At 44.6% G+C, this 27,496-nt stretch overlaps 1 protein-coding gene across 4 annotated transcripts in view; it reads right to left on the reverse strand.

Annotated features, from left to right (window-relative positions):
* The window catches only part of Abcc1 (ATP binding cassette subfamily C member 1), a 129,278-nt gene that overhangs the window by 56,903 nt on the left and 44,879 nt on the right, over positions 1-27,496 (reverse strand). For all 4 annotated transcript variants that reach the window (XM_059269931.1, XM_059269933.1, XM_059269930.1 and 1 more), the window contains 4 exons: positions 24,699-24,836; positions 23,189-23,314; positions 4,783-4,844; positions 3,704-3,835 (listed from right to left, as the gene is read on the reverse strand). In XM_059269931.1, coding sequence (XP_059125914.1) covers positions 3,704-3,835; positions 4,783-4,844; positions 23,189-23,314; positions 24,699-24,836 — 458 coding nt within the window. The remainder of the gene's footprint in view (positions 1-3,703; positions 3,836-4,782; positions 4,845-23,188; positions 23,315-24,698; positions 24,837-27,496) is intronic.

The raw sequence follows: 27,496 nt of genomic DNA on the forward strand, positions 1-27,496 counted from the left end.
AGAAGCAGGCAATTTCTGTCAAGCCCATTCATAAGAGACAAAAGAGTCTTTTCAAAAACTGGTGATGGGCCAAGCAAGGTGACTCATGCCTACAATCTTAGCACTTGGGAATTGAGTAGAAAGACAGCCCAGGCTACATGGTAAAGACCTCTTTTCAAACAAAGCAAAACAAAAGAATAGTGGGAGGAAACTAGATAGGCACATGCAAAGAATAAGCTAGACCATGACCTCACATTGTATACAAAAATTAAAGATTTTTTTTTATTTACACATATGTGCATTTGCCTACATGAGCTTATGTGCACTATGTGAGTGCAGGTACCTGTGCAAGCCAGAAATGGGTGTTGGATCCTGAGGAACTGGGTGGTTGTGAGCTACCTGATGTGAGTGCTGGGAACCAAATCTTGGTCCTCTGTAATGGCAGTATGAGCCATTTCTCCAGGCCCACAGAAATGCACTGAGAATGTACCCAACTTCCACACACAGAAGCTAAGAACTATAAATCTTGCGAGCATAGTTTGCACATAATCCCAGCACTTGGCAGATGGAGGCAAGAAGAATCTTCAAGTTCAAGGTCATCCTCAGCTACATAGGAAAGAAAATTTCAGCCTAGATATGGTCATGTGCCAAAACAGTTACATAAGCTTTCAAGCAGCTTTGTTTCATGGATCTAAGTCCTCATCAGGTGGTCACAGTGACTCAGCCCAGTGACCATCCTGTGCAGTGCTGTAGTTCTGCCCTGTCCTAAATAGGCCAGTCCTGAATGAAGACAAACACCCCAGGAGGCATCCATACAAGAGAAATGCCAGTCCGAAGTCACCTAAGTCTAGAATCTTCCCTCCATTCTGCAGACACAAGTCTATACAGACTATATTCTTACACATTTAAATATTCAGTATCCCCTCTTATCCATGGATATTATTGGCTATGCTTTCTTATAAATATATAAAAGTTTAACCTACAAGTCAACCAAAAATTAAAAAAAGAAACATTTACAATAAAAATGACACAATATGAGTGTGTTTTGTTACTCTTGAAACACTTTTTTATGCTGTCCTCATCCTTCTTGTGATACTAAGAGAGGACAGATGAAGTAGGGCAAATGAGAGGCACTGTGATTTGGCTTTAGGCTGCTACCTAAAGATTACCACCAATCTGATAACCAAGATGACTGCTGAGTTGTCGATTAGCAGGTGGGTAGAGTGTACAGTGTAGACACAGTAGACAAAAGAACAGTTCATACCCTGGGTGACAGAGTAGGATGGAATAAGAATAGTGTATAATTTAAATCTTAGGAATGGAATTTTAGATTTAACATTTTCATATCATGTTTGATCACAGGTAACTAAAACTATAGGTATGGGAAGATCATACCTCAGTCTTTTTAACCATCAGCAATTAATAGCTACTTCATTTTGTTTCACACTACCTATTTTTAGATAAGCTGTCCTTTACAAATTTCTCCCTGGTGAAGTGACTGTTCCCTTTTGCCTGTGACTTCTAAACCAGCAGCAACAACAAAAACCTTATGATAGCTGACACATGAGCTGTTACAGTCAACTATTATGGGAGAAAAAGGTGAAAAAGAACAATCTCTGGTCCCCAAACCTCCTAAAAGAATGCTTTTCATTTGTCAGAACATGGAATATCAATGGTCTTTAAATAAGATCAAAGTACAGGGCTAAGGACTTGCTCATCTGTTCTAAAATTAAAAAAAAAAAACAATATTTAGCTTGCCTGAAAATAATGTGTTCACCTAAAGAATTAGAAACTGACTCAGGAGACAAGGTCATTGGTAATCTGGGGAATGTTCCAAATGAGAAGGTAAATACCCCATAAATGACATCAAGCCTAGATGTGGAACTCAATTCCTCTCTATAAGAGCTCTCTGAGCCCTGAGTTCCCCAAGACAGAGCTTGAAGGGTGACAGCTCTTCCATCTTCTCAAGATATCCTGAATAAACCTGAAGTCCTATGAGTTGTCCAGCATGGGTGCAGGGAAACAAACTGGAATCATTTGGAAGAGCTTCAGGTACTTTCTCTGAGCCATCTCTCCAGCCCTGATTTTCTTTTAATCAGATACATTGGAGCATTGCTGGTACATCCTCCATCATGTTCAAGTCCCTTTAGGCATCAAATACTGGGGGGACAACTATCTGTTCACTTTTTCACTTAGCATAATAACTTTGTGCTTCCTCCCTCTGCTCTGAGCAGTGATTCCAACTTCTGCTTACATTCTAATGGGTGTTTGGGGTTGATTCTGTTTTGGGCTATCACTCACAAGGTAGCTACAAGTATGCACAAGCCTTTTAGAACCTAAGTTTCCCGTTCTGTTGGGCATCTACCTAGAACAGAATGACAACAGGTAAGTGACTACATTTAATTCAAAAACAAAACAAAACACCACCAAACTCTTTTCCACAGGCACTGAACCACTTGATATTCACACCAACAGAAAACATGATCCAAAGCAGCCTCACTGTAAGAGGAGCACAGGGTGAGGAGGACACAAAATATTATCACACACAAAGGAAGAAGCACTGGGCCAGAAACAAAGGAGGAGTAGGAGGCAGGGCAGACCAAATTTCCACAGGAGCCCCTCAGGGCCAAGAAACCAAGACAGGCTTCCCAGCCCATGCCTCTCTCACCACTTCCCTAGACAAGCAGAACACCCTGCAGCCCAGAATCTATCTCAGCTTACACCTTTTCTCTGGATAAGTGGCCCTGCCAAGTTCCAGCCCAACAAGATTTGCTCCCTACTCCTTCCTACCCCTCCCTATCCACAGGTATAAAATGTGCTCACACTTCTAGGAAAAAGAGCAAGTGATTCCTCACCAAGATGAACGTCCCTAAAGGTCAAGGTCTTCATGGAGTCAGTCTTTTGGTGACAGATTTCAAGCCTAGTGGGCCAGTTCCTGCCACACCCTCTCCAGCAAAACAGAAGTACCCAGGCCTAATCTGCCTCAGATGGGTAAACACAACTTTTCTACAAAAGTTGCCCAGGGTTGATCCAGCACTAAAGCATGGCCCATCAGATGACATTTATCTCATGAGCAGGACAGAAAACCTCGAGAAGAAGAATGGAGACTCAGTGCCAATGAGTTGGCTCAGTGGCACCTACTGTCCACCCTGACAGCCTGAGTTCAATCCTCAGGACTCACATAGCAGAGGGTGAGAACCAACTCCCATAAGTTGTCCTCTGACCTCCATACATGCATGCTATGGCAAATGCACACCCACACATGTACACATAAATAAATATAAATATAATAATAATAAAAAGTCATTCAATCCAGCAAGAACATTCAAGACACCAGAAAGATGTTCAGAGAGGGAGAGGTTAAAGACAGACTGTGTAAGGAGGGCAAAGCCCAAGCCCCAGCACACATAGCTGAGGGCTGTGACCAGCAGAATCAACTTCCAGCTTGGCAGATGGCCTCCTCTCTCCTTTTGGATAACTAATCAATCAGTGATGTCAAGATATAACTTACAATACAGGAGGGAGCTGCTGGGATCTGCCTTTGACATTACATACTTCCACTCCACCCCATCTGAGAGATGACAAACTTCAACCTAGAGAGTTGATTCAGTTTCCCCAGAACCAAGAAACTTAAGAGATTCAGGTCACAGTGACTAATGGAGGTAACAGGTCAGCCTAGGCCACATCTGCCTCGTCTGGGAGAACACAGAAACATGACACCCACCTCCTTGACTTAGCACATTCCTTCTTCCAGTTATTTACCAGCACAGGTACAACTTCTTCTGATGTGTCCTCCTTATTTAGTGACCAGAGGTCACTGCTCTCCAGGGGCTGGCGGTAGCCCTGCACCATCATCCTGGGAGGAAGGCACAAAAGGGGACACAGTGAGCACTGAAAGAAGAGTGGGGTGGGACTCCCCTCACACAACTGCTGCCACTGTCCAGGCATGACTGGAAAAAATCTGAGGATGAGTGGATATGAAAGCATATTACCTAATTATGGCTAACTCTACTAGGTCTTTTAGGGAAATGAGCCCATCTTGACAGACAAGTGAACCATGTGTTTAGAAAGAAATAGCTGGGTATTTCTAATTATTGTTCTGCTTTGTAAGTTTTATTTTTAATTATTTTATTTTCAAACAAGGCCTCATGTAGCCCAGACTGGCCTCAAGCGCTCTATGTAGCCAAGGATAATCTTGAATCTGTTTTTCTTGCTTCCTATGAAAATATCAGCAAATTCTAGGTGTTTTCTTGTCGTTGATCATGTATATTGTTCTTATGTATTCCCTATGATGTGCATATATGACTTTACTATAAGCTAGGCGACAACAACAATAATCGCAGTCACTGCTCTGCATCTGTGGGTTTGGAAAAGTTTTGTCTCAAGTTAGTCCTTAAGCAGTAGAGCACAGCAGCTATTTACACTGCATTAGGGGTCATGCAACACCTAGAGACGATTCAGAATACAAGGCAGATGTGGTTAAATGTTACTCTGCTTTATATGGAGGGCTGAGCATCAATCAGAAAGTGCAGTATCTGTATACTTTTCTGGAACCAAGCCTGCTAGGATACCACATTAAATAGTTACAAAACCCTTCAACCCAAAGTCAAGCCTATACCAGAGACTAAAGGGGCTCACAGCCCATGTATTTATCACATAAAATTGGAGGCTACTTTGTGACCTGAAGATATAACTTGCAGACAGTACAAGAGGGAATTACAGGCAGCTGAGCTCCGCAGAAGCATTCGTACACCCACTGCACTCATGCCCCACTACCTACCCCATCTGGAAGCCCAGCCTTACCCTGTAATCCACCAGAAAGTGATCCTGGAAAGGAAAGAGGCGCTGGATTCTGGGCACGGATTCTAGGAGATAGAACACAGGGGAGGGAGGATAAGGGAAACCCAAACTTAACTTTTCACATTTGGGAGAGCTAGGTGGAGCTGACCATCCTTCCTTCAAAGGCCCATGGCCCACGCCCTCAAACTTCTGCACCCCACATGGGCTGCTCTCTTGAGCCACAGGAAAAGACCAGAGCTCATCCCTCCAGTTTCACCCAACAAATGTTTCCTGTGTACCTACTATGTGTAAACATTATACAAACCTATCTCCACTTACATTTCCATAGCAACCCCATGACCTTTTGTTAACATCGGCCCTACTTCATTCATCCATTCAACAAGTATTTTATGAGCACCTACTATGTACTGGGCACTCTATAAAGTACTATGGACCTTTCCTTCCTAAGCTGCCACCTCAGCCTTGTGAGGTGGTGTTGTTATCATTGTTCCCACTTTACACATCCATTTATTGAGCAAATTTGTATTAAGCATCTACTTTGCACCAGGCACTCTCTACAAAGAGGTGCACACTTTTGTGTTGCATTGCTGTCAAGCAAGTCCAGGACCTTGCACATGCTAGGCAAGTGTTCTCTGAGCTACACTCTCAGCCCAGATTTTACCGTTTTATGGACCTGTGGACTGTCTAAACACTGTCCTATTATCTCACTTCCTTCACCCACCCAGATGATACTTCCTGAACATTTACCATGTGCCAAGAAACATACACAAATATAAACAAAGAGACAACCCATGTACACCTGGAGATACAGTTACCCTGCTCTACAAGCTGTCCACACACTCATCCAAGAATACCCTCCAAGGCAGGGTTAAGTGTTACCCCCATTTTGCAGTTAAATGAGAATAGAGGCAAAATAGCCTGTCTGAGCTACTATACTAAAAAAATGGCAGGGTATGTGAGTCAAATAGTGAGGCTCTAGAGACAGAAAGACAATCATCAAATGACTACACAAATACAAAAAAAAAAAAAAAAAAAAGGTAAAACTTAATTGCAACCAGTGTCTTAAAATATAGGTAGATATGACCACTGAGCTCACATACAGCAACAAGGACTGGTTCATGAGCCTCAGAGAAGGCCTCTCTGAGAAAGGCCAGAATTTGAAGAGGGAATAGAAAGCAACTATGTCAAGAGCAAAAAAACAAGGCATTCCTGACAGAAAGCAATGTGTGCAGAGACCCAGGAGTGTGGAGAAGTACAGCATACCCAGGGACCCAGAAGGGACTTAAGCCTACAGCAGAAGGCTAGGCATAGCTCAGCGGCAAAACACTTGTCTAGACTGTGGAGAGCCCTGGGATCAACAGCAGGCAAGAGAAATGAAAGCAGTCTATGATGGAGGCTATATGGTCTACACAGGAGGTCAGGCTAGGAATGTTGAGTTATTACAGGCATCTCATACAGGAGCTGTAGAGATTTTGAGCCAGCTATCAGAGAATCTCTTTCTCAGAGGCAGAAGGCCAGCTCAACAGCAGGTGGAGATACCAGCACAGAGCTCAAGAAGTTCAGCATTTAACATGTACACATCAAGATCTCAATCCAAAACAGCCTCTGTGAAGGGACAGCAAGGGTTCTCTGCAACCAAGAATGCTGCTTGCAGCCTCAGAGTTTTATAGAGAGAGCAGAGGAGACAGCCCAGTCTAATGATGAGTTTCCCATCCAGTCTGTTGATCCTAGTTCCACTTCCACAATTCCAGAAGAAGCCGATTTACGGTAAAATTAGGGTATCAACATTTGTTTCTGTTTGAAACTTCCAAATTATTCTTGGCAAAGTCACTGGGCAGGAAACACACAAGGTAAGGCCTTATGATTAAACTCCATAGCCACCAGTCCAAAGGTGAACGGGAATGTTCAAAGCCCTAAGAGCAGCCAGAAGGGGCCCTACCTGGCCAAAAGAGTGAGTTAGAAAAATGGTGTTCTTTAGCCAGGCAGTGGTGGCGCACACCTTTAATCCCAGCACTTGGGAAGCAGAGGCAGGAGGAACTCTGAGTTCGAGGCCAGCCTGGTCTACAGAGTGAATTCCAGGACAGCCAGGGCTGTCTCAGAAAACCAAAAAGAAAAAGACTACAGAGCAAGAGCCAGAACAGGCACCAAAACTACACAGAGAAACGCTGTCTCAAAAAAAAAAAAAAAAGAAAAGAAAAAGAAAAACAGTGTTTCAAAACACACCAAATTATGTGCTATACACCCATTCATATGGATACTGAAAAGACACTTAGGTGATCCAAGCCATTGTTCTGTTACACAGAATAAATGGGAAGAAACAAGAATTTCCTTTCCCTTTTCTAAACAAACCCCACACTAGGGCAGTCAAAGAGAAGAGAGAAATTGCAGCTAATAAATGAAGGAATAAACCCATCTAATGACATGATGGTTTACTTTGCAACCACAATGGCTGCTGCAATATTTGATGATGTTAAAAGAATTGTCATGAGTGATATCAAGCCAGATAATGGCCATTTTTTTTAATCCTTATCTCTTAAATATTATTACTGGGTATAGATGAAATGGTACTGTGGTGGTTGGAAAGAAAATGGCCCCCAAAGGGAGTGACGCAAGTGGGAGGTGTGGTTGTTGGAGTAGGTGTGGCCTTGTTGGAGGAAGAGTGTCATTGGGGTGTGGGGGAGACTCTGAGGTCTCCTATGCTCAAGATACCGCCCAACATCTCAGACCATTTCCTGTTGTCTGTCAGTCAAGATGTAGGACTCAGCCGGGCGGTGGTGGCGCACGCCTTTAATCCCAGCACTCGGGAGGCAGAGCCAGGCGGATCTCTGTGAGTTCGAGGCCAGCCTGGGCTACCAAGTGAGTTCCAGGAAAGGCGCAAAGCTACACAGAGAAACCCTGTCTCGAAAAACCAAAAAAAAAAAAAAAAAAAGATGTAGGACTCTCAGCTACTTCTCTAGCACCATGTCTGCCTGCACACCACCATGTCCCACCATGATGATGATAATGGACTAGACCTCTGTAAATGTAAGCCACCCCAATTAAATGTTTTCCTTTGTAAGACTTGCCATGGTCATGGTGTCTCTTCACAGAAATAGAAAAACCCTAGCTAAGACAAGTACTCTACTCTTTTTGCAACTTTCTGTGAGCAGAACTATCTCATAATGAAAAGTTACAAGACAAGTATGGCTTTTCACACTGCAATCCCAGGAAACTAAGGCAAGGAAACTGCCTAAGCTACACGTCAAGTTTTTTGTTTTAAATTATTAAAAAATAAACAAAAAAACAGCAGTGGTGAGGGGGGTGCCTGCCTAGCATGTAGTCACATGGGTCACATTAATAAAAGTAGGCATAGTGAATGCCTGTAATCCCAGCACTCTGGAAGCAAGAGACAGGGGGTCAGAAATTCAAGGTTGTCCTTAGCAGCTACAAAGTGAGTTCCAGGGCAGTATAGACAGAAGATCCTGTCTCAACAAAAAGACAGAAAGAAAATCCATCCCCTTAAGCAATACATGTGAAAGTGTTTGCCCAGATGTCTTGGGGATAAAATCTACTACACCACAACCAAGTTTACATAAATGTGAAGATGCCACCATCCAGACCAAGAGAGGCCTTGAGACATGGCTGGCTCCCTGCTCCACTGCTCACCAGACTCACCCAAGAGGCATCTGCCCAGAGCAGGTGTTCAGTCCCCACCCTAGCCCAACCTAATCAGGAGTGGTAGGTGAGGCCCTGGCATAGGCAAAACAAATCCCTTTCAAGCTAAGGCAGCTGCTGTCAATCTGGGTTCAGATCATAGTTCCATGGAGTTCTAGATGTGTAACTTCAGTGGCACATCTCTTCTCAGCATTCAAACCTTGAAAGTCAGAGTCCTGCTGTTCAGCCAACCACAAAGGAACCCCCAATGCTAGAAGAACCACATGAGGCCCACAGGGCTGTGTGTAAGATGGATTTCTCTAGCTAAGGCAGCAACACCACTCCTAGAGGAAGTAGAGATGTCTTCCCTGTTGGCTTCAAAAAAAATAATTCACTGTGTCCAGAAGAGTACCCTGCCTGAGAGGGTACAGCCAGGCTCACACATGGGGAAATGGGGGGAATCAGTCACTTGCTCCTCCCTGCAAGCCCACAGCCCATCCAGGGCAAAAGACTAAGGTATTTGATGGGGAGAGGGAAGTTCACTGTAGGAAGTGACTCCTTTATCTCTTGGGTAAATATTTATGAAGGAGGGACTTGCTTCTATGCCAAGATGAAGGTTAATGCTGAAGATAGGGCTGGGAGGGAGACAGCAAGGTCCCTGACCCCATGAAGCTTCCTCCTTGAGGGGACACAGACAGTGAAAAAAAAACAATATGAAAGTAGCAAGCTGGGCGTGGCCTGTCATCCCAACACTCAGGAGGTGAAGGCAAAGGGATCAGCGGTTCAGGGTCATCCTTAGTACATAATTGGTTGAAGGCCAGACCTTACCTCAAAGAAACAGAAAAAGCAAGGGCTTTAGAGTTGGGTAAGAGCATTTGTTGTTCTTCCAGAAGACCCAGGTTCAGTTCCCAGCACCCACATAGTGACTTACAACATCCCTAACCTCCGTTCCAGGGGATCTGACCTCTTCAGACCCCCACAGGCATGAGGTACACACATAGTGGACATACATACATGCAAGCAAAACACTCATACACACAAAATAAAATAAATATATCTAAAAACATTTTTAAAGAGAAAGAAGAGTGGGTGAAGAGGAAAAGAAGGCAGAGGGTCGGGGGAGAAGTGGAAGGAGTAAAAGAAGACAGTGGCAAGACATGACCAGGAACAAGCTCTTGCCCTGAAAGTCTGGTGAGCTGACTTCTGCTGTAGGATGGTCCTTCTGTACTCTGTGAATATGTGTTTTGGCATATGGCAACACAGGATATAGTCAGGCGGGAAATCCAAGAGAGATACAGGGAGAAGAAAGACAGTCAGGGAGATGCTGCAAGCCGCCAAGAAAGCAAGAAGTAATAGAACACAAGACATGTGGCAATACATCGATTAATAGAAATGGGTTAATTTAAGACGTAATAGGTAGCTAGCAATAAGCCTGAGCAATAAACCAAACAGTTTGTAATTAAATTAAGCCTCTGAATGATTATTTTATAAAAATGGCTGCTGCCTGGGCAGGACCGGGCAGGACTAAGAAACTTCAGTCAACAGACTTCAATCCCCAGAACCCATATAAGAGTAACAGAGAACCAATGCATTCCTGTGAACTCCAAATACTCCCCATGGCATGTGTGTCTCCCAGTGAATAATAATAAAAGTCTGCAAGGAGGATGATGATAAACAAGAAATTGTATGTGAAGCACTGGGTGGCCTGAGTCCCACTGCATAGGAGGGAAGGTCTGAGTCCCAGTGCTTTAGGAAAGATGACTGAGTATTGGCTTCATTTAAGAGCTGTGGGATGTCAGGCAACTTCCTTGAAGGTGACTAAATGAGATAAAACAAGATAGCTACTTAGAACAGGGCCCAGGGCAGACGAAAGAATGAACTATGCTACCCCAAGCACTGAGACAGATGCTTTATCCATCAGAAGTGGTGAACTATGATCTGCAGACTGGTTGTTTGTAAAGAACATAGCCTGAGGCTGCTGTGGCACTTTAAAAAACAGAGAAAGAGCCAGGCGGTGGTGTCGCACGCCTTTAATCCCAGCACTCGGGAGGCAGAGCCAGGCGGATCTCTGTGAGTTCGAGGCCAGCCTGGGCTACCAAGTTAGTTCCAGGAAAGGCGCAAACCTACACAGAGAAACCCTGTCTCGAAAAACCAAAAAAGAAAAAAAACAAAAAAACAAAAACAAAAACAGAGAAAGAGAAGAAACCACATAGTAGTTCATAGCAAGCCCTTTGTATTAAAAATAAACAGATAAATAGACAGATAAATAAATAAATAAATAAAAGATGGCCTATCACACTGTTCCTCAAACCTCATGCCTTAAGACATGGTAATTAGGAAGGTGTACATCCAGGCCTCTAATGACTGTCCATCATTGAAGTTTCCCACCTCTGTTAAAGATTCTACATGCCTCTCTGAGACTGTGAAAGCTGGAATGGTACAGATCTACATGCAATTTGTCTTGAGCTATCTTTAGCCCCCTTAGTAGTCATTCACTGTCTATCTCTGTGTCCACACAGCAGCCTTATGACCAACAAGAAAACTTTTAGGATATACTAACAAAACTAGCACCTTCCACCAACCCTAAAACTTAAGAATGTCATCAGATAGGGTATCACTGGTGATTTGAAAAGTACCTTGATTTATGACTCTCTTTTGTTCTAAAACTAACCATGTTGGTATTTGGAGCAACCATGTTCCTGGGTCATGGTCACTCATATTTGGTTACAAAATAAAGCATCTCTTACTCTTGCTGAGGTGAGAGCTGGGTTTTTGCTCTCCAGTCTTCCTTCAGCCTGGGCTTCAATAAAGAGGGAAGAGGGCTCTTGGGGCTGACCTAAGCCCAGGTCCAGCTCAATAAAATCCTCAAGTTTGCCATGCGGTGGTGGCAAACATCTTTAATCCCAGCACTCAGGAGGCAGAGCCAGGCGGATCTCTGTGAGTTCGAAGCCAGCCTGATCTACAGAGTAAGATGCAGGACAGACACCAAAACGACATAGAGAAACCCTGTCTTGAAAAAAACAAAAAAACAAAAAAACAAAAAAAAACAAACAAACAACAACAACAGCAAAAAGAGATCCTCAAGTCTGGAGACAAAACCTCACTCCAGCTACTCAAATCGAGTCCCTAGACACTAGGAAGAGACCCACCAGCAAACACAATAAAGTCATGTCATTGGCAGGACATTTCTGTTTCTCTCACAACCTCCCAGGAGCTTCATCTACTCCCAGGCCTCCTCCTTCCTCTAGATCCAATCAGGGACACTCAGATTATCTGAGTTAAAGCCACTGGACTTCCTACAAGGGCACAGAGGGAAGTCTATCAACTTGGGTTTCTGGAAGCCTCCATCTAACATGGGAGGACTTCTTTGATAACAAAAATAACTGGAGTTATGTCCTGATTCAGTTTTCTTCCTAGGGTGCTCAGACTAAAGGCCTGAGGTGAGGTGAGCAGCAGCAGCAAATTCCTTAGAAATAAAAAGTTCTAGCCATGCCTTGTCCTACGCTATCAAGAAGGGGGTAGGGTCAGTAACTTACACTCTGACAAACTCCAGGTATAGATTTGTTCCCTGCTGTGAAAACTCTGCAGAAGGTTCCCTGAACTTCTGCACTCTGACCCTGTGCTTTTATCTATAAACCAAGAGGCTGAACATGCAGTCTATTGGGTTTGTTGTATAGGCTAAATGAACTGTGCAATGCTATTCCTATGACTGATTAAAACAATTCCAGGGTCCAATAATGAGATAGTTCCAGGTGTCATATCAACACTAGCAATTTGCTGGTCTGCCAGGCAACAGCTGCTGAAAACCCCTCCCTGCTAGAACAGAATACACACCTGGACCTGTTTCCCAAGCCCTTTCCCCATGAACTTTCCATTTTCTATTCCTGGTACCAAAACCCTTAGTAAACATAGATGTTATCTTTGATCTGGTTGTTTGGCCATCTGTGATGTCTTTCTGAGTGCCACCAACCTGCCTATGTCCCATGCATTCTCCTTTCAGCCCAAGGGGCCCCCTAAAAAGCTCATCCAAATTAAAGGTGACACTACTGATGCAAAAGCTTTCCTAGACTCCTACACACAGTGAAGTTAAACTCCCATGATACTGTGCTGTGGCTGTGGCTGGTTAGTGGAAGCTAGCCTAGCATATACCAAGCACCTCATAAACCAGGCCTGGTGGTACACACCTATAATCCTAGCACAGGAGGGTCAGAAATACAAAAAGAGACTGAGGCCAGTCTAGGCTACATAAGACCTTGTCTCAAAGGGAAAAAAAAATCCATGGCATATATAGTTCTGTTCTTGTTCACACATGTACCATGCTCAGCTCTAAATATCTTCCTCTCCCCCTAGACTTGTCACTTAACTCCTTGGTAAGTGACCATGACCAGACTGTGGCTGCATTCCTGCTGAGCCACACCTGTCCTGGTTCCAGAGCATAGCACCTAGCCCTAACTCATCTTTTGTTTAGCAGACAGGGAATTTGCAATGTATTGTTGGGAACTCCTTTCAGGTTGTTTTGAGCATATGGAAATTAACTGGCTAAACTGTATTGGAAAGAAATAAAATTGGCCCAAGGTGAATGGAAAGTGCTTCAGTACTTTGAGACTGGACCCCCACCCCCACCCCCCACCCCACCCCACCCCCCGCAGCCATGAAAGGCTAGATTCATTCTTAAGATGCCTCTGAGTCTTCATTCCACAGATCTGCATGAACCCACACACCCGTGTCATGACAAACAGCAACACCAGACCTCCTGACTGAGCCAAACACAAGTGTGCATATCCCTGAAACATAAATAAGTTCTACCACACATCTGGACCTTTGAACATATTACTTCTCCTAGAAACCTCTCCCATGCATATAAACACAAATAAACATATGCACAAACCTTCCTCGCCTAGCAGCGGCCTATCTGTAAGGATTATGTCCTTAATTACATCACCAGCCTGCGACGGCGTCCCAGCCTAAAAAGCGGGCATGCTCTCTCTGTCCCCTCTCTTTCCACATTCTCTTCCCTCTGTATAGTCTCTCTCTGTGTCTCTCTGTCTCTCTCTCTGTCTCTCTCTCTGTCTCTGTTTCTCTCTCTCTCTCTCTCTCTCTCTCTCTCTCTCTCTCTCTCTCCCAATAAAGCTCTAGAAAGGTAACCATGGCTCATGATTCTTCTGCCATGGCAACATCTGTTGGCATGGCCGCCACAGGCGGCAGCCAGCCACGAGCGCCGCCACTTAACCAACATCTGGTGCCATGACTCGGATAGACCACCGAAGACCCGCTGTGACAGCTGCTGCTTGCCGCCTCCTCCCCCATCCAGTGAGACTGCGAGACCGCGAGTGCATGCGGGCCTCCCTCGCCTCCACTGGACCCCCACACAGCTACCACTACTGCTACTGCCATGATTCTTCACCACAGTGAGTGAGTTCGCTGTTCTCACGGCTGTAGTCTGAGCTATATTTTTTGTGACGGACATCCCGGGGGTTGTCCTCCGGCTGTGCTGACAACGGCAGGCACATTTTTGCTCCTGACGAGGGGGTCAATGCTGTCTAGGGTCCTCCATTGACCAACTGCATCGCAGCCGCAGCCCTTCCCATCCCTTGACGAAGAGGACAGGAACTTGAGCTGACTCATAGATCTCCCTTCACTCCTTGGGGACGCCCGAGATTGAAGTCTGATCCCAGTTTGTTATTTTAATTTTTTATTTTTCTCTTGGCTACAGCCATGGGACAAAGGGGTGGATACATTTACCACTTACATTGGCGGATAGGAGTGGGTACCGATAAATCTGGCCACATAACAGCTTTGCAGGAACTTCTGCCAGCGAACGGGCAAATAAAAGAGTTACTTTATCCCCAAGCTTTCTGCTAAAGCTCTGAACCTCTCTCCCTCCCCATTTCTGCCTCTGCCACATGCAACCTTCTCTGTCTGACTTCCGCCGCCGCCGCCACCGGCAGTGGGCAGGCTCAAATGGGCGGGCTTGGGCAGCTTCTACTGACTTTAGCACTAACCCACCTTAACTCCACCCACTCATTCTCAAACTGCCTTGGGAGACACAGACGGATCTGGAAGCGGCTAAGATCCATACTTATAAATAAGTTTACAGTAGTCAGGATGGCTCTTAAGCCAAAAATCAGCTTATAGCCTCAGACAAGTCTTCCAAAAGGATTGGTTTATAGTCTGCCTCCTGGCAGATCTTCCAAAATCTGTCCTTAAGCCATCAATCATACCAAAAAAAAAAAAAAAAAAATTCAGGACACGGAGTAAAATCCGGCTCTTGTTCCCTAGACCTCTTCGACTAAAACTTAAGCATCTGGAGAGCAAGGCTCCTGACCCCACAGGCAAAAGAGTCATCTGTGGCATTTACGGTGTGCCAGGGAAGAGATAAAAGCCTGAAAATAAAATTGCCAAGTGCTGGCACTTGCTGACTCATAAAAGCTGTTGGGTCCTTGTTTTAAGTGAGGAAAAAGGTCACAGGCGAGTGCCTTGCCAGGCTATCAGCCGCCTTGCTGAAAGTGCCGCCTATAAAGACAACCAGTCAGCTGACTGCCCCCAGGCGCCAAGATGCATGGGTACATCAAGCTAAGACCTCCAGCAGACCTAGGCTTGGCTACAGACATGGCAGGGAACCCAGAACGCAGCAGGGAAGTGATCCATTTCTTTCCTTCTGGACACCAGAGCCACTGACTTGGTCCTGGGGGTTTTGGGATGTCACCTCTCCTTTCTCTATTGTTGGGTACAAAGGACAGCCTTACCCACTTCACCAGATTTAATTGCACTTTCAGAGTTACTTAATGGAAAAAGATTTCCAGCTAAGATAAGAGCTCATTGCCTCACTCCAGATCTACTGCCTGTGTTTCTCACATGCATACAGACAGGGCCCTGATCTTTGCCTTGTCCCTAATAACAAAAAAATAAGTTCTCATGCACCAAAAACTTTTCTCTTCCCAGTTCCCTATTCTAACTCACTGTTCAGCTAATGGTACAGGACCACCACAGAGCCGGAGTTCAGAGATCATCAAGTTAGAACTGTAACAGCTAAAAGGTATTTACACCCCCAGACCCAAGTGTCTGGGTGCTACAAAAAAGACTTTAATGTAAACATCTATTACTATAAGACGCTTTTAACAATTGATCACCTGTCTCCTGGATGCTGAACTTGTACAAATTAAGACAGACAATGCTCCAGCATATGTCTCCAATAAAATGAGACAATTCTTTGCTTATTACAATATAAAGCATGTTACAGGTATACCACACAATCCCACAGGCCAAGCAGTCATAGAAAGATCCAATCGAACTTTAAAGGATATGCTAAATAAACAGCAACAGGTAACAATGACTCCTAGAAATAGATTGCATAGTGCTTTATTAACCTTGAATTTTCTCAATGCTGATGAGAAAGGAACAACAGCTGCAGAGAGACATTGGATGACAGACAAAACTCCCGAGCTAAACCAACCGGTTTATTTCAAGGATGTGCTGACCTCAGAATGGAAACCTGGATATGTTCTACGTTGGGGAAGGGGTTTTGCCTTTGTTTCTGCAGGAGAAGAAAAGCTATGGATACCAACAAAATTAATAAAAATTCGATTTGAACAGGAAAAACCCCTTGATGAGGTGAAGTAAAAGATCATCCACCAATGTGACATCTCTACAAGTTGTAAGAAAAATTTAACAATCAAGGTTGGGGTAGGGTTCTGTTTTTGTCTTTCCAGGATAATGGAAATACCCATCTTCCAAAAATCATAAGGCCTTGGATATCCAGATGTTTACAGCAGAAAGAAAGAATCTATTGGTACCAATCTACACACGGTAAAATCTCACTGTCTAACATCTATCTTTCTATCAATATAGAAAAGTTGTGGTTCCAATTCAATTATAAGCCAAGCTGGCTTTGGAGATGGAACTGGCTCACTCCTTCTCTAAACCCAAGCACATTGCTAAAACAAAAGTTTGAGAGATTCTTCAGTACCATATCAGAAGAGCCCTCTGGTGTGGGACAGAAGGAAACCAATAAAAAGGGGACCATTGTCTTCTAGATTCTAATTCTCTCCATGCTTACTCTTGATTTCTCAGAATCCTTTCTTACATACTATGTCCTCTTTAAATCCAAATCTTCCATTTTGATAACAAATAAGTTTTTCTAATAGCAATCTCAGAAGTCTCCAGAAGGAAGATGGGGCCCCAACAACAACTCTACCCAATCCAGAATGATGCCATGGTAATCATCATCATACTACACTTCTTACCAGAATTTCAGACAATCTTACCCATTACTCTAAGACTTGCTGCAGAACCTACAGTTAGTCTAACTGAAATTTAACTATCTGCGCTTTCTCACAGTACCCAACAGAGATAACATCACCCCCTAAACAGCAGGAAGCAATTCTAAGAAAACGACGCCCCTTCTCCCTTAGGTTTCATAATTCTCAGCATTATGGATGATGGTTATAGGGTTGGGGGTGGAAGGAAATATTAAACTCAGTACTCCTAAAAAAAAAAAAAAAAAAAAAAAAAAAAGGAAAAGAAGAAATGGAATGGATAGGTATAAGACATTATGGTAGATTATTGTGTATACTAGTAAACAAATTTAGTAAAATAGCAGCCTTAAATAATTTGCACTGTAATTTGCACTGTTATGGATTCTTATATGTTGATGCAAATGTAAACTATTTTTATATTCCTGTTTAAGATAATTTGTATATTGATACAAATACAGAACTATACTTGGTATAATGTACATATATTTCTACTCTTATTTGAAATATTTGTATATTGATACAAATGTAAATTTATATCTGTCATACTTTATGTATGTTCTACTTCTGTTTAGGATATTCGGTATATTGATATATATTTAAGATTATTGTCATATTGCATATCCCACTACATACTCCTACCTCTGTTATAAATATTGATATATATTTAAGATTATTGTCATATTGTATATCACACTATACACTCCTACCTCTGTTATAACATCTTGTGTATTGTCACAACTTTGAAGTCATCGTTCTTTACCATACACTTGCTTATAGACTGTCTACCTTGTTTACGTGAAGCCTTAGTCCTTAGGTTATTTCAGTAGATAAGACTTATAGATTTATAGTCACCTATGCTTGTCATCTCTATAGTTACGTTAGTTAGGTTATACAGATTTACAGATTCATAGGTCGGATGGACAGGTAATCTTCAAACACTCCATAGACCTAGAGAATATGGCATTTAAATAACTTAGAATTCTGTCGATGTGAGACACAATTGCTCCTGGCTGCACCAATTTGATCCCGAGAGAATGTTGGGCTTCTAGACATTTCCATTTGGAAGTTTGTCTTCTTGGCACAAAATGGCCTACTGGGCAAAGAACTGCCCTTGCCTCGACGGCTGACAGTACAAATGCAATGCTATCCTTTCTGGACAAGCGGGACACAAGGAAAGCAACCACTGTACTCTGCCAAGACAGGGTAAGATGGTCTTTCAGAATTCCTGCTTCTGAAAATGGTCTGTCAGATACTTTAGGCCTGTAGCCAATTTGAATGCACCAACAATGCTGAGAAACATTAGGTGACTGTCCAGGCTGCCAGCTGTCTCGGTCTACTCTCGCAAGATTCCCGAAAGTTGCTTGCATCCATCTACCATTTCTCAGGTACCATTATATTCCTTCTCAGGTCTTTGATGGGATTGAAGACTAGCAGTTATAGTTACAACTTAGTAGATAGAACATATTAAGTATTAGATTCAGGTTCTTTAGGATAGGACACCTTTTGGAATGATCTTTGTAACATGCCATTTACCTATGCTCTATACTTCTCTGGATTTTAATATGTGTTTCTTGCTTGATATTGTTTGCATTGGTTGTAGTTCCATCTTATCTAGGTCATTATCCCTCATTATTCCTGGACAATATTTGATAACCATTCCTTTGTATATAGTCTTGTATTAGGTTAGAACTTTCTTATTTAGACAAAAAGGGGGAGATGTAGTGGGTAGCCATTCCAGCTTTGTTCTGGAAGTTCCAACCCCCATTGAGACTTCGGCAACTGTCACTCCTACAAGGCGGGGCCAAGGGAGGCGTCTGGGGACCCGAGATCGGGATCGGCGAACGCTCTCTTGGTTCCAGGACGCTGGATGGTGGAGGTGAACAGAGGAGAGCTCCAGAGAACACCACTGGACTGCGATACACCTTCCCCAGACCCCACGACCTACCTATCCCTTAATTTGTAAGTTACGCCATTAAATAAATCTCCTTTTAACTACGTGGAGTGGCCTGAATAATTCCATCAATATGAACTAGTAAAGGAAACAGGTGCTTTAAAATAATCTGTCTCTGATAAAGCTGAACATGTTTCAAAAATCCATCTGGACAGGCCGGATCAACCAACATAAAATAATAATGATTCTTTTCTCTCTAAGCTTTTTTCTATGTCACCAGCATCTTGTCAGACAGAAGGTTCCCAGCCACAGCCAAGAGGGATGCACGTCTCCAGAGCAAACGGATGACAGACAGTATCCCACAATACCTGTCTACTTCGGAAGACTCCCCCAAGAGCCAACCGACATTCAACAGTCAGCTAGAAGCAGCTTTTGAGAGAAACGACACCCCTACTCCCATCTACCTGCTTTTTTTATAATAAGCGAAAGTCTGGAACATAAGGATTACATCACCAGCCTGCAACGGCGTCCCAGCCTAAAAAGTGGGTGTGCTCTCTCTGTCCCCTCTTTCCACATTCTCTTCCCTCCACACAGGGTGAGTCAGTCTCTCTCAGTCTCTCTCTCTCTCTCTCTCTCTCTCTCTCTCTCTCTCTCTCTCTCTCTCTCTCTCCCTCCCTCCCTCCCTCCTTCCCTATAAAGCTCTAGAAAGGTAACCATGGCTCGGGAATCTTCCGCCACTGCAACACCTGTTGGCATGGCCGCCGCGTGGCGCCACCGCTTAACCAACACTATCTCTCATTCCTTTGACTTGGAGACCATTCCTCGGGCCTTGAAGACCCTGGCTCTCCTCTTCCTGGAGCCTTGACTGTCCGTCCATATTCATTCTCTCTCTCTCTCTCTCTCTCTCTCTCACACACACACACACACACACACACACACACACACACACACCCTCCCAGAGTACACTTACACTTACCCTTTCACTTCTAATAAAGATACACTTTTCACTGTTTCTATACTTCCATTCTTTGCTCAGGACACACACACGCAAACCTGGAAACTCAGGAGTGGAGAGGGTTCAGCACTGCTGCTCTTGCAGAGGACCCAAGTTCAGTACACCCACATTAAGCAGCTCACAACTGTCCATAACTCAAGTCTCAAGGGATCTGATGTCCTCTGCTGGCCTCTGAGGATGCCCACACATCTATGGTGCTTATAAAGAGAAGCAGTCACACAAATGTACACATAAATAAAAAAAAAAGAACCTGGACATTGCATCAAAGGAGACCTTCTGTAACATGAGATACCCTAGAGGTAGGGTCTCTATCACCTCCTCTCATACCTGGGCAGATCTATGTGATAACCAAACTAAACGTAACAGGACAACATTATGGGACCCCAGGACTAGGTGTTAAGTGAACTGGATTCCATGTGGAATGCACAGAGACCAGCTCCATGCAGTGAGGAAGCCCAGGCCACACGCAGGGTCATTCCAGCAATGGCCAGCCTCCAATCACATTGAAGAAGCCAGAGTTAACTGAAGGTCCAGCCACCATCTCACTATGTCTAAAGAAGAGAATGACTGCAAACCACCTGGCTAGGCCCAGTCAACACAGGACCCTGAAACAGCATGAGCTACTGCAATTTCATGAGACAAAATCCAGTACTGCTTTATCTGCATCCCCCTTAGGTACCAAAATGCAACCTGCCCACAACCCCCGTATTACATTAAATCATCTCTTCATTACTCATAGTACTGAATACAATGTAATTGCTATGTAAGTAGCTACATACACCATAAGTACAAAAGACATGGCATTGAGATTCTGATCTTGGCCTAGGCCAGCCCTGGATATGCCACGTTGGCATACAGTGTAGAACTGAAATTAAGCAGCAGCAAGTACAGAAGCTCCTTTCTCTTCCTCGAGCTGCCTAAAAGCAGGACACATACCTTCCCCCTTCTCCATTTGCAGAAAGGGAAAAGAACAAACAGTATTAGTGGCACCAAGACAGGCCACACAACCCACACTAAAACAATCCTCACCCTCCATTACAAACCGAAACATCAACCCCTCATATCTGCCACTTCTACAACCCCTTTGTCCTGCTGCTTCTCCACAAATATATCTCCCTTTGTTAAGAAGGCATGTAAGTTTTCAGGCTCTCAGGGGTTCTTACTGGCTGTCTGTGAGTCCTAACCCCCGTGTATATATAATCAACATTTTCTCCTGGTAACTTTGTATCAGTTTGGTCTGCTAGTTCCAGGCACCCACTGCTTAAACCATGACTGTTACGCATACTGCCATGCTTCTAGCATCAGGTGTATCATACACCAGAGGCGTTGCAAAATGTTCATTGAAGGCACAAGAGGACACAGGTGGACTTAGAGCCCAGGGTCAACCCAACTCCAAGAGGAGGCTGGTTTCTCTTCCATATAAATTAGATCTAAATTAGAGTCTACTAGCACAACTTCTCTAAGCCCCAACTTTTTTTTTGGTCTGTTGGTGCTAGGGATGTGGCTCAGTGTTGAAACACTTGCATCCCCTTGCCGGGCGGTGGTGGCGCACACCTTTAATCCCAGCACTTGGGAGGCAAGAGGCGGGCGGATCTCTGTGAGTTCGAGGCCAGCCTGGTCTACAGAGCAAGATCCAGGAAAGGCACAAAGCTACACAGAGAAACCCTGTCTCAAAAAAGAAAGAAAAAAGAAAAGAAAAAAAAGCAAGCAAGTAAACAAACAAATCTCCCATTCAAGTCTGAGAGCTTTGAACCAGTCTCCCTTCAGCTTTTCTGCACACACACACACACACACACACACACACACACATCTAAACAACCTGGAGATGCTGCCAACGTTGTGTCAGGTTTGGCCCCAGGAGGGTCCAGGATTCTGTGTGTCTAACACAGTCCCAGTTGAAATCTTTGCCAGCCAGCCACAGTACCTGTGGTATGAATGAAATCAAAAGCTCCTGATGCTACTCAGCTGTACACTTAAAGCAGTTAAGGTCGATCTTAGGTTGCATATAATTTGTCATAATAAACAAACATAACATCTTTAGAAGGAACCAAGTTTTGGCATGACACCAGGATTTTAGCAGCTCTCTGAGCACACTGGTACTTCTACTTCCTTCCTGGTTTTAGGGGAAGTGGACAGAGTAGAAACCTCATCCCATGTCCCAGGAGGCCCCAAGCAGACCTCAGAGGACCCTTAGACTGAACGCCTCTCCCTACAGTGTTATAGCAGAAATAGGAACTAAGGGTCCACACATGCCAGCCCTGCCTGAGGCAGCAAGATCCCAGGGCAATCTCTACCTTTGGGCCTGAAGAACCAATCCAGCCATTATTAAACCTGTCCTCAAGTGGAGTATAGCCAAGAGAAGTAATGGGGTTCTACAGAAGGGCCAAGCCTTCCTAGGTTCAAAATCCTACTCTGCAATTTCAATGGACTTAAGTCCCTATGACTCAGTTTTTTGTCTGAAAAATGGGACAAAAGAGGCGTGTGTGTGTGTGTGTGTGTGTGTGTGTGTGTGTGTGTGTGTGTGTATGAAGTGCTCAGCACAGCAGGGAGCTAGTGAACAGCTATGCCCTGTTCTCACCACTCATGTGACTGCACTGTGTGTACACATGAAGAAAGAAGCCCTGAAAAAGAGGAGATACAAATGCAAGGCACCAAATCAGCAGAGCTAAAAGAATGTTCCAGACTAGGGACTGGTAAACTTCATCTGCAGAGAACAAAACAGCAAATGTCAGGCTTTGAGGGGATACAGTCTCAGTGGCAACTCCTTAATTCTCTTTTTAAGTTCACAACAGCCATATGGGATATTTTCATGAATGAGCAAGACTATGTTCCAATATAAACTTATTGACAAAAGCCAGTGGATGGTGGGGATTTGCCTACAGACTACTGTCTGATAGGACCTGGTCTAGGTAAATGGTACCCCCACTGGGCTGATGAGAACACCAAAGGACGCCAGGACACCTGGAGGGACACTTGATATATACATGAAGGAGGGAGGGGTAAAGAGGGAAGAAAGAGGAAAGGAGGAACAAAAAAGAAGTAGAGGAGGAAAGGGCTAAGGACAGACTAAAAAGAGGGAAAGATAGACCAGCAGCGGCTCACAGAACGTCCTTGGAACTGACAGAGGTGGCAGAGGGCCTGGTGGGTACCGTAGAAGAAACTCAAGATCTAAGACAATGGGGATCCACAGCCCCAGCCCCTATCAACTACTGCCCTGTGAGACCATGGCCCTAATCTGCCAAGACTTCCCATATTTCTAGAAAGACTGGGCAGTTGGAGTTCATGTATATTTTGCTAAGTTTTCAGCTGTGGATTCTGCTCCCATTTTCAAAAATCGCCATGCTGGGTAAAAGCTATCAGCTAGGTCATAAGGCACAGCCAGGAATACAGCAAAGCAGACTCTTTGCCTCCAGGGACACTGGTATATCCAAGCCCAGGTTGAGTGATTTCTCTATGGTCTTTTGGAAGATCGGAAGGTGAGTCTGAACTAGTAACATGAGGCTCAGAACTTCCAGTACCCAGTTGGTGTTGAGCTCAGAACCAGTGCCCAACTGGTATTAGCTGGCACAGACTATTTCTCTCCCACCTGTGCATACATGTCTGGGTCACACTTACCAGGTCATGGACAGTTTCGGAGAACAGGGGTGAGCTGTCTGAGAAGCAGGACAACACAAGCTGGACAAGCACGAGGGTGAAGTACACATAAAATGTGGTGTCTCGAAACACATCCACTTGGGCATCCTGAGCAGGAGAGAAGGCAAGGGACACAGATCACCATAATCTTCCCTGGAACCAGGGTACAAATGCCTCACCAAATCCTTACAGTCACAGGAAATGGTGTTCAGTGGTGGGAGTCCATGGTGTTATGAGTACTTGTAAGAGGTGGAAGAGCCACAAGCTGGTATCCTCATGATGTCCTGAGCTGCCACAGGGCCTCTACAGGGAATTCACCAGCAAGGCTTTGTCCAGATGCAGCCCCAAGACCTCAGACCTCCCAGCCTTCAGAACCACAAGCTCAATAAACCTCTCTTCTCTCTAAATCATCCTGACTATAGGATTTGATTATAGCAACAGTAAAAAAGGACTAAGATAAGCCCAAAGAGTAGGCTGCAGACACCTACCTCCCCTGCCACAGGTATCCCCACGTTTCCCTTGTTTGAGACAAGACAGAAGAAAGGTGGCTCTGTCCCCTGTGCCCAGATAGCATCCCACAGTAGGGAATGGACAGGTCTGGCCCTGTTCCTTCGGGCTATGAGACCTTATCCATTCACTTAACCTTTCTGAGCCCTGGCTTCTCCACTGCTGAGCACACCAGTGGCTCTCAACCAAGGGTGGTTTGCCTCCTAGGCAACAAATTCCAGTGTCTGGGGACATTTTGTTTGTCATTAACTTGGGTAAGGGGTGCTCCTAGCACCCAGGGTATGGAGGCCAGGGTGCCCCTAGATATCACACAAAGCACAGGACATTGCCCCACGATGAAGAAATCTCTGTCCACTTGTCAGTTAGTGCTGAGGTAGAGATACCTCATTAGGGTCTGCGCATTGTCTTCAGATTATTCACAAGAAACATGCAGTCCCTAAAGAAGCACTTAGGAAAACATAAGCTCAACTAATGCCAGCTGCTGTCACTAGCACAGAGGCGGTGCTCTATACCATAGGTGCTCCACAACTGCTCCATCTCTCTTCCATGTTCATGGCAGTCTCTAGCTCCCAGATAACAAAAAATGGCTGATTAATCAAGAAGTGCACACTCTTTAAAAGCTTTGGGAGTGGCACACAGCAGCCAGCCCTAACAACTTCCTGCCAGAGTTGCAGCTGGTTGCACCAAGGTAACATGGGGACACGTCTAGGGCCCCTGGGGAGTAGCTCCCGGGCAAACACAGCTCCCAGCTCAACTCAGCTCAGTTCCAGTCCAGCCAGCCTACATACACTGCAGAGGACTAGTACAACACAGCATTTGCCTGCATAGAGGAAAGAAGGCTCTAGAACAAAGTCTGTTCCTGACTGGTGAGAATTTTGTTCCTGGAAAAGAAGTAGGGTCCATGTGGTCCCCATCCTGTAGTTCCCATATCAACACATGACCATACACGATGGAATAAGCATCTCTCCCAAAGGCCATCAATTACCTTTTTTAAGGCAGAAATGATCTTAGATCTCAAGATGGCGATGGCACACAGGAGGGCTACAAGCCAGAAAATAAGCATAATCCCCGAGGACTGGACTCCCTTCCTTCGCTCAAGCTGAATTAAAAACGTGGCGAGCAGCTGGAAGAGAGAGGTACATAACAGTTTAAAGAAAGCAAGAACTCAGGCCCCACAGTGGCACCTGGGTAACCATGCATGACTCAGGGGTCCAAGAACTTCCGGAAGAGGCATTTACCCCAGTCTCAGCTGTACCATAGCATCTACCTAAAGAGTTGTAGCATTTTCTTTCTTTTTCTTTCTTTCTTTCTTTCTTTCTTTCTTTCTTTTCTTTTCTTTTTTTTAAAAAAAAAAAAGATTTATTTATTTATTATGTATACAGCATGTATGACTGCAGGCCAGAAGAGGGCACCAGATCTCATTATAGATGGTTGTGAGCCACCATGTGGTTGCTGGGAATTGAACTCAGGACCTCTGGAAGAGCAGTCAGTGCTCTTAACCTCTGAGCCATCTCTCTAGCCCAAGTTGTAGCAACTTTCTAAAGGTTTCTTTTTATTCTGCGTGTGTATTTGTATGGGAGTGTGTGTGTCATACATGCTCTGTGTGGGTGCACATATGGATGCCAGAGGACAATTCTGAGTATCCTGCTCCATCCGTCCTCTCTGCCTTACTCTCTTGACAGAGAGCCTCTCATTTAACCTAGAGCTGGGTAGTGGCCAAGTTGCCTCTGCTCTCCATAGCAGAGGGCATGTCCAACATTTTACATGGGTGTTGGAGATTTGAACAGATTTTTATGCTTGTGCAGCAAGTGTTCTTAGAAACCTGAGCCATCTCCCCAGTCCCTGATTCTAGTAAAGTCCTAACAGGGTTGTGAAGAAAGCTCAGTTTAGAACTGAGACCCAGCTTTGAGAAGAGACAAAGCAAAGCAGACCCCACTTGCTGTGAGGCTAGAGTTCTCTGGGGTCCTCTACCTCCCAACTGTCACATTCTCCCTGATCCCCTCTTCTCCATCTCTGTTCCAGACACACAGGTCAACCCTCGATTTCTCCCTTACTCTAGGACTGTTGGACATGCTGCTCTCAACAGGATAGTCCTCTGCCCTCACCCCCTTCATCCTAATCACCTTTGGGCCTAAGCTTCATTATTCCTCCCCTCAATGAAGTCTCCTTCACTAGCACCCCCAGGTCCAAGTTCAGAGCTCCCTACTCAAAGCTCTGCATATAGCTTTAGTCTTTTGTAGAGAAACCATTTGATGTCTTTGTGCTCAGACAGGCAACACTTTTATCTCACAATCAGGGCAACAGCATGTTTGCTGACTGCCTACAAGAGTGTCTGCAAGGAATCCCAGGCCAGCAGGAGAACCAGAGAGTAAGTCAAGGGCCACCAGAGACATCAGGTCAGCAGTGGGAATGTGGCTCTACCATTTCCTGGCTTTGTGACCTTAGCCCAGTCCTTTCACCTCTCTGGACTTCTACTCATTTATCTAAAACATGGGAAAAATGTGCAAATGTATGAAAATGAATCATGAAGGAGTCAGTACTGTGCCTGGCACCTGGTAAACATAGCCATCAGCAGCACTATGTCTTCCCTGCCCCCAGTACTGAGCCAGCTGTCCACACCCCTCTCTCCTGAACCTCCACTGTCCTTGCTTTACAGCCTGGTCTTCCTTACACACCTCCAACCCTTCTGTAGATAAACTTCTTCTCTGCTTCCAAGTCAGCTCTGAGTTTGCTCCTCCTCCTCTCCCTCCAGCTGCCAAGGCTTCTGTTCTCTAAGAACCTTCTGGGCTTCTCAGAGGAGCCCAAAGCACACAAGTTAATTTGGAAACATTACTCTGTGACCACAATGTAGCAGCTACACACATGACAGCACAGGACCCAAGCCTGGCTCAGCTACCCATGAACTGCACAACCTCAAACACAACCCTGGGCCTCTCTGTGCCTTCATCTCATGACCTATAAAAGGAGACACATGGTGCCTGTCCCACAGGGTCGATCTCGAAATGACTTGAAGCTCATGTACAATACCAGGAGTCCTGCCAGACTCAGTACCCGTTCACCATGTTTCTGTGAATTCAAAGACAACTATCTTTGGTGCTGAGCTGGGGTCCTAGAAGCCAGCACTGCTTCCCACTTTGCTTATTATTCTGCCTCCCTAAAGCCTCAGAACTCCTGAATCCATCTCTCAAGAAATTACTACAAATAACAGTCTGTAAACTTCACTTAAAGATGTAGTGAGCTGCAAATCAGGGTAGGGACTGTGGCTCCTATCGATGGCTCCCTAAACATTAGTGACTCTGCATATTTTGTTTTGGAAGTTTTAAGATTTTATTTGTGTGTGTGTGTGTGTTTGTGTGTGTGTACACATGCACACAAAATATGTATGTCACAAATGCCATGGTGAGTATGTGTAAAGTCAGAAGACAACTTATGTAGAGTTGGTTCCCTTCTTCTTCCTTTGTATGGGATCAAGGGCTTGACTTCACGTCTTCAGGCTTTACACAACATGCACCTTTACCCTCTGAGCCATCTCATCAGTCCTGTCTATTGGTTTTAGGTTTTGTTTTTGTTTTTCTCAGATTTATTTTTATTAATAGGTATGTGTATGTGTCTATGCATGTACTAAATGTATGTGGGTACCCACAAAGGTCAGAAGAAGAATCCTCCTGGAGTTGGAATTTCAAGAGTTATGAGCCACCCAGCGTGCATGGTGGAACCAAATTTGGGTCCTCTGCAAGAACAGCAAGCATTTTTAAGTACTGAACCATCTCTCTAACCTCTATT

This window comes from Peromyscus eremicus, chromosome 8a (genome assembly GCF_949786415.1).
Source record: "Peromyscus eremicus chromosome 8a, PerEre_H2_v1, whole genome shotgun sequence".
NCBI classification, from domain to species: Eukaryota; Metazoa; Chordata; class Mammalia; order Rodentia; family Cricetidae; genus Peromyscus; species Peromyscus eremicus.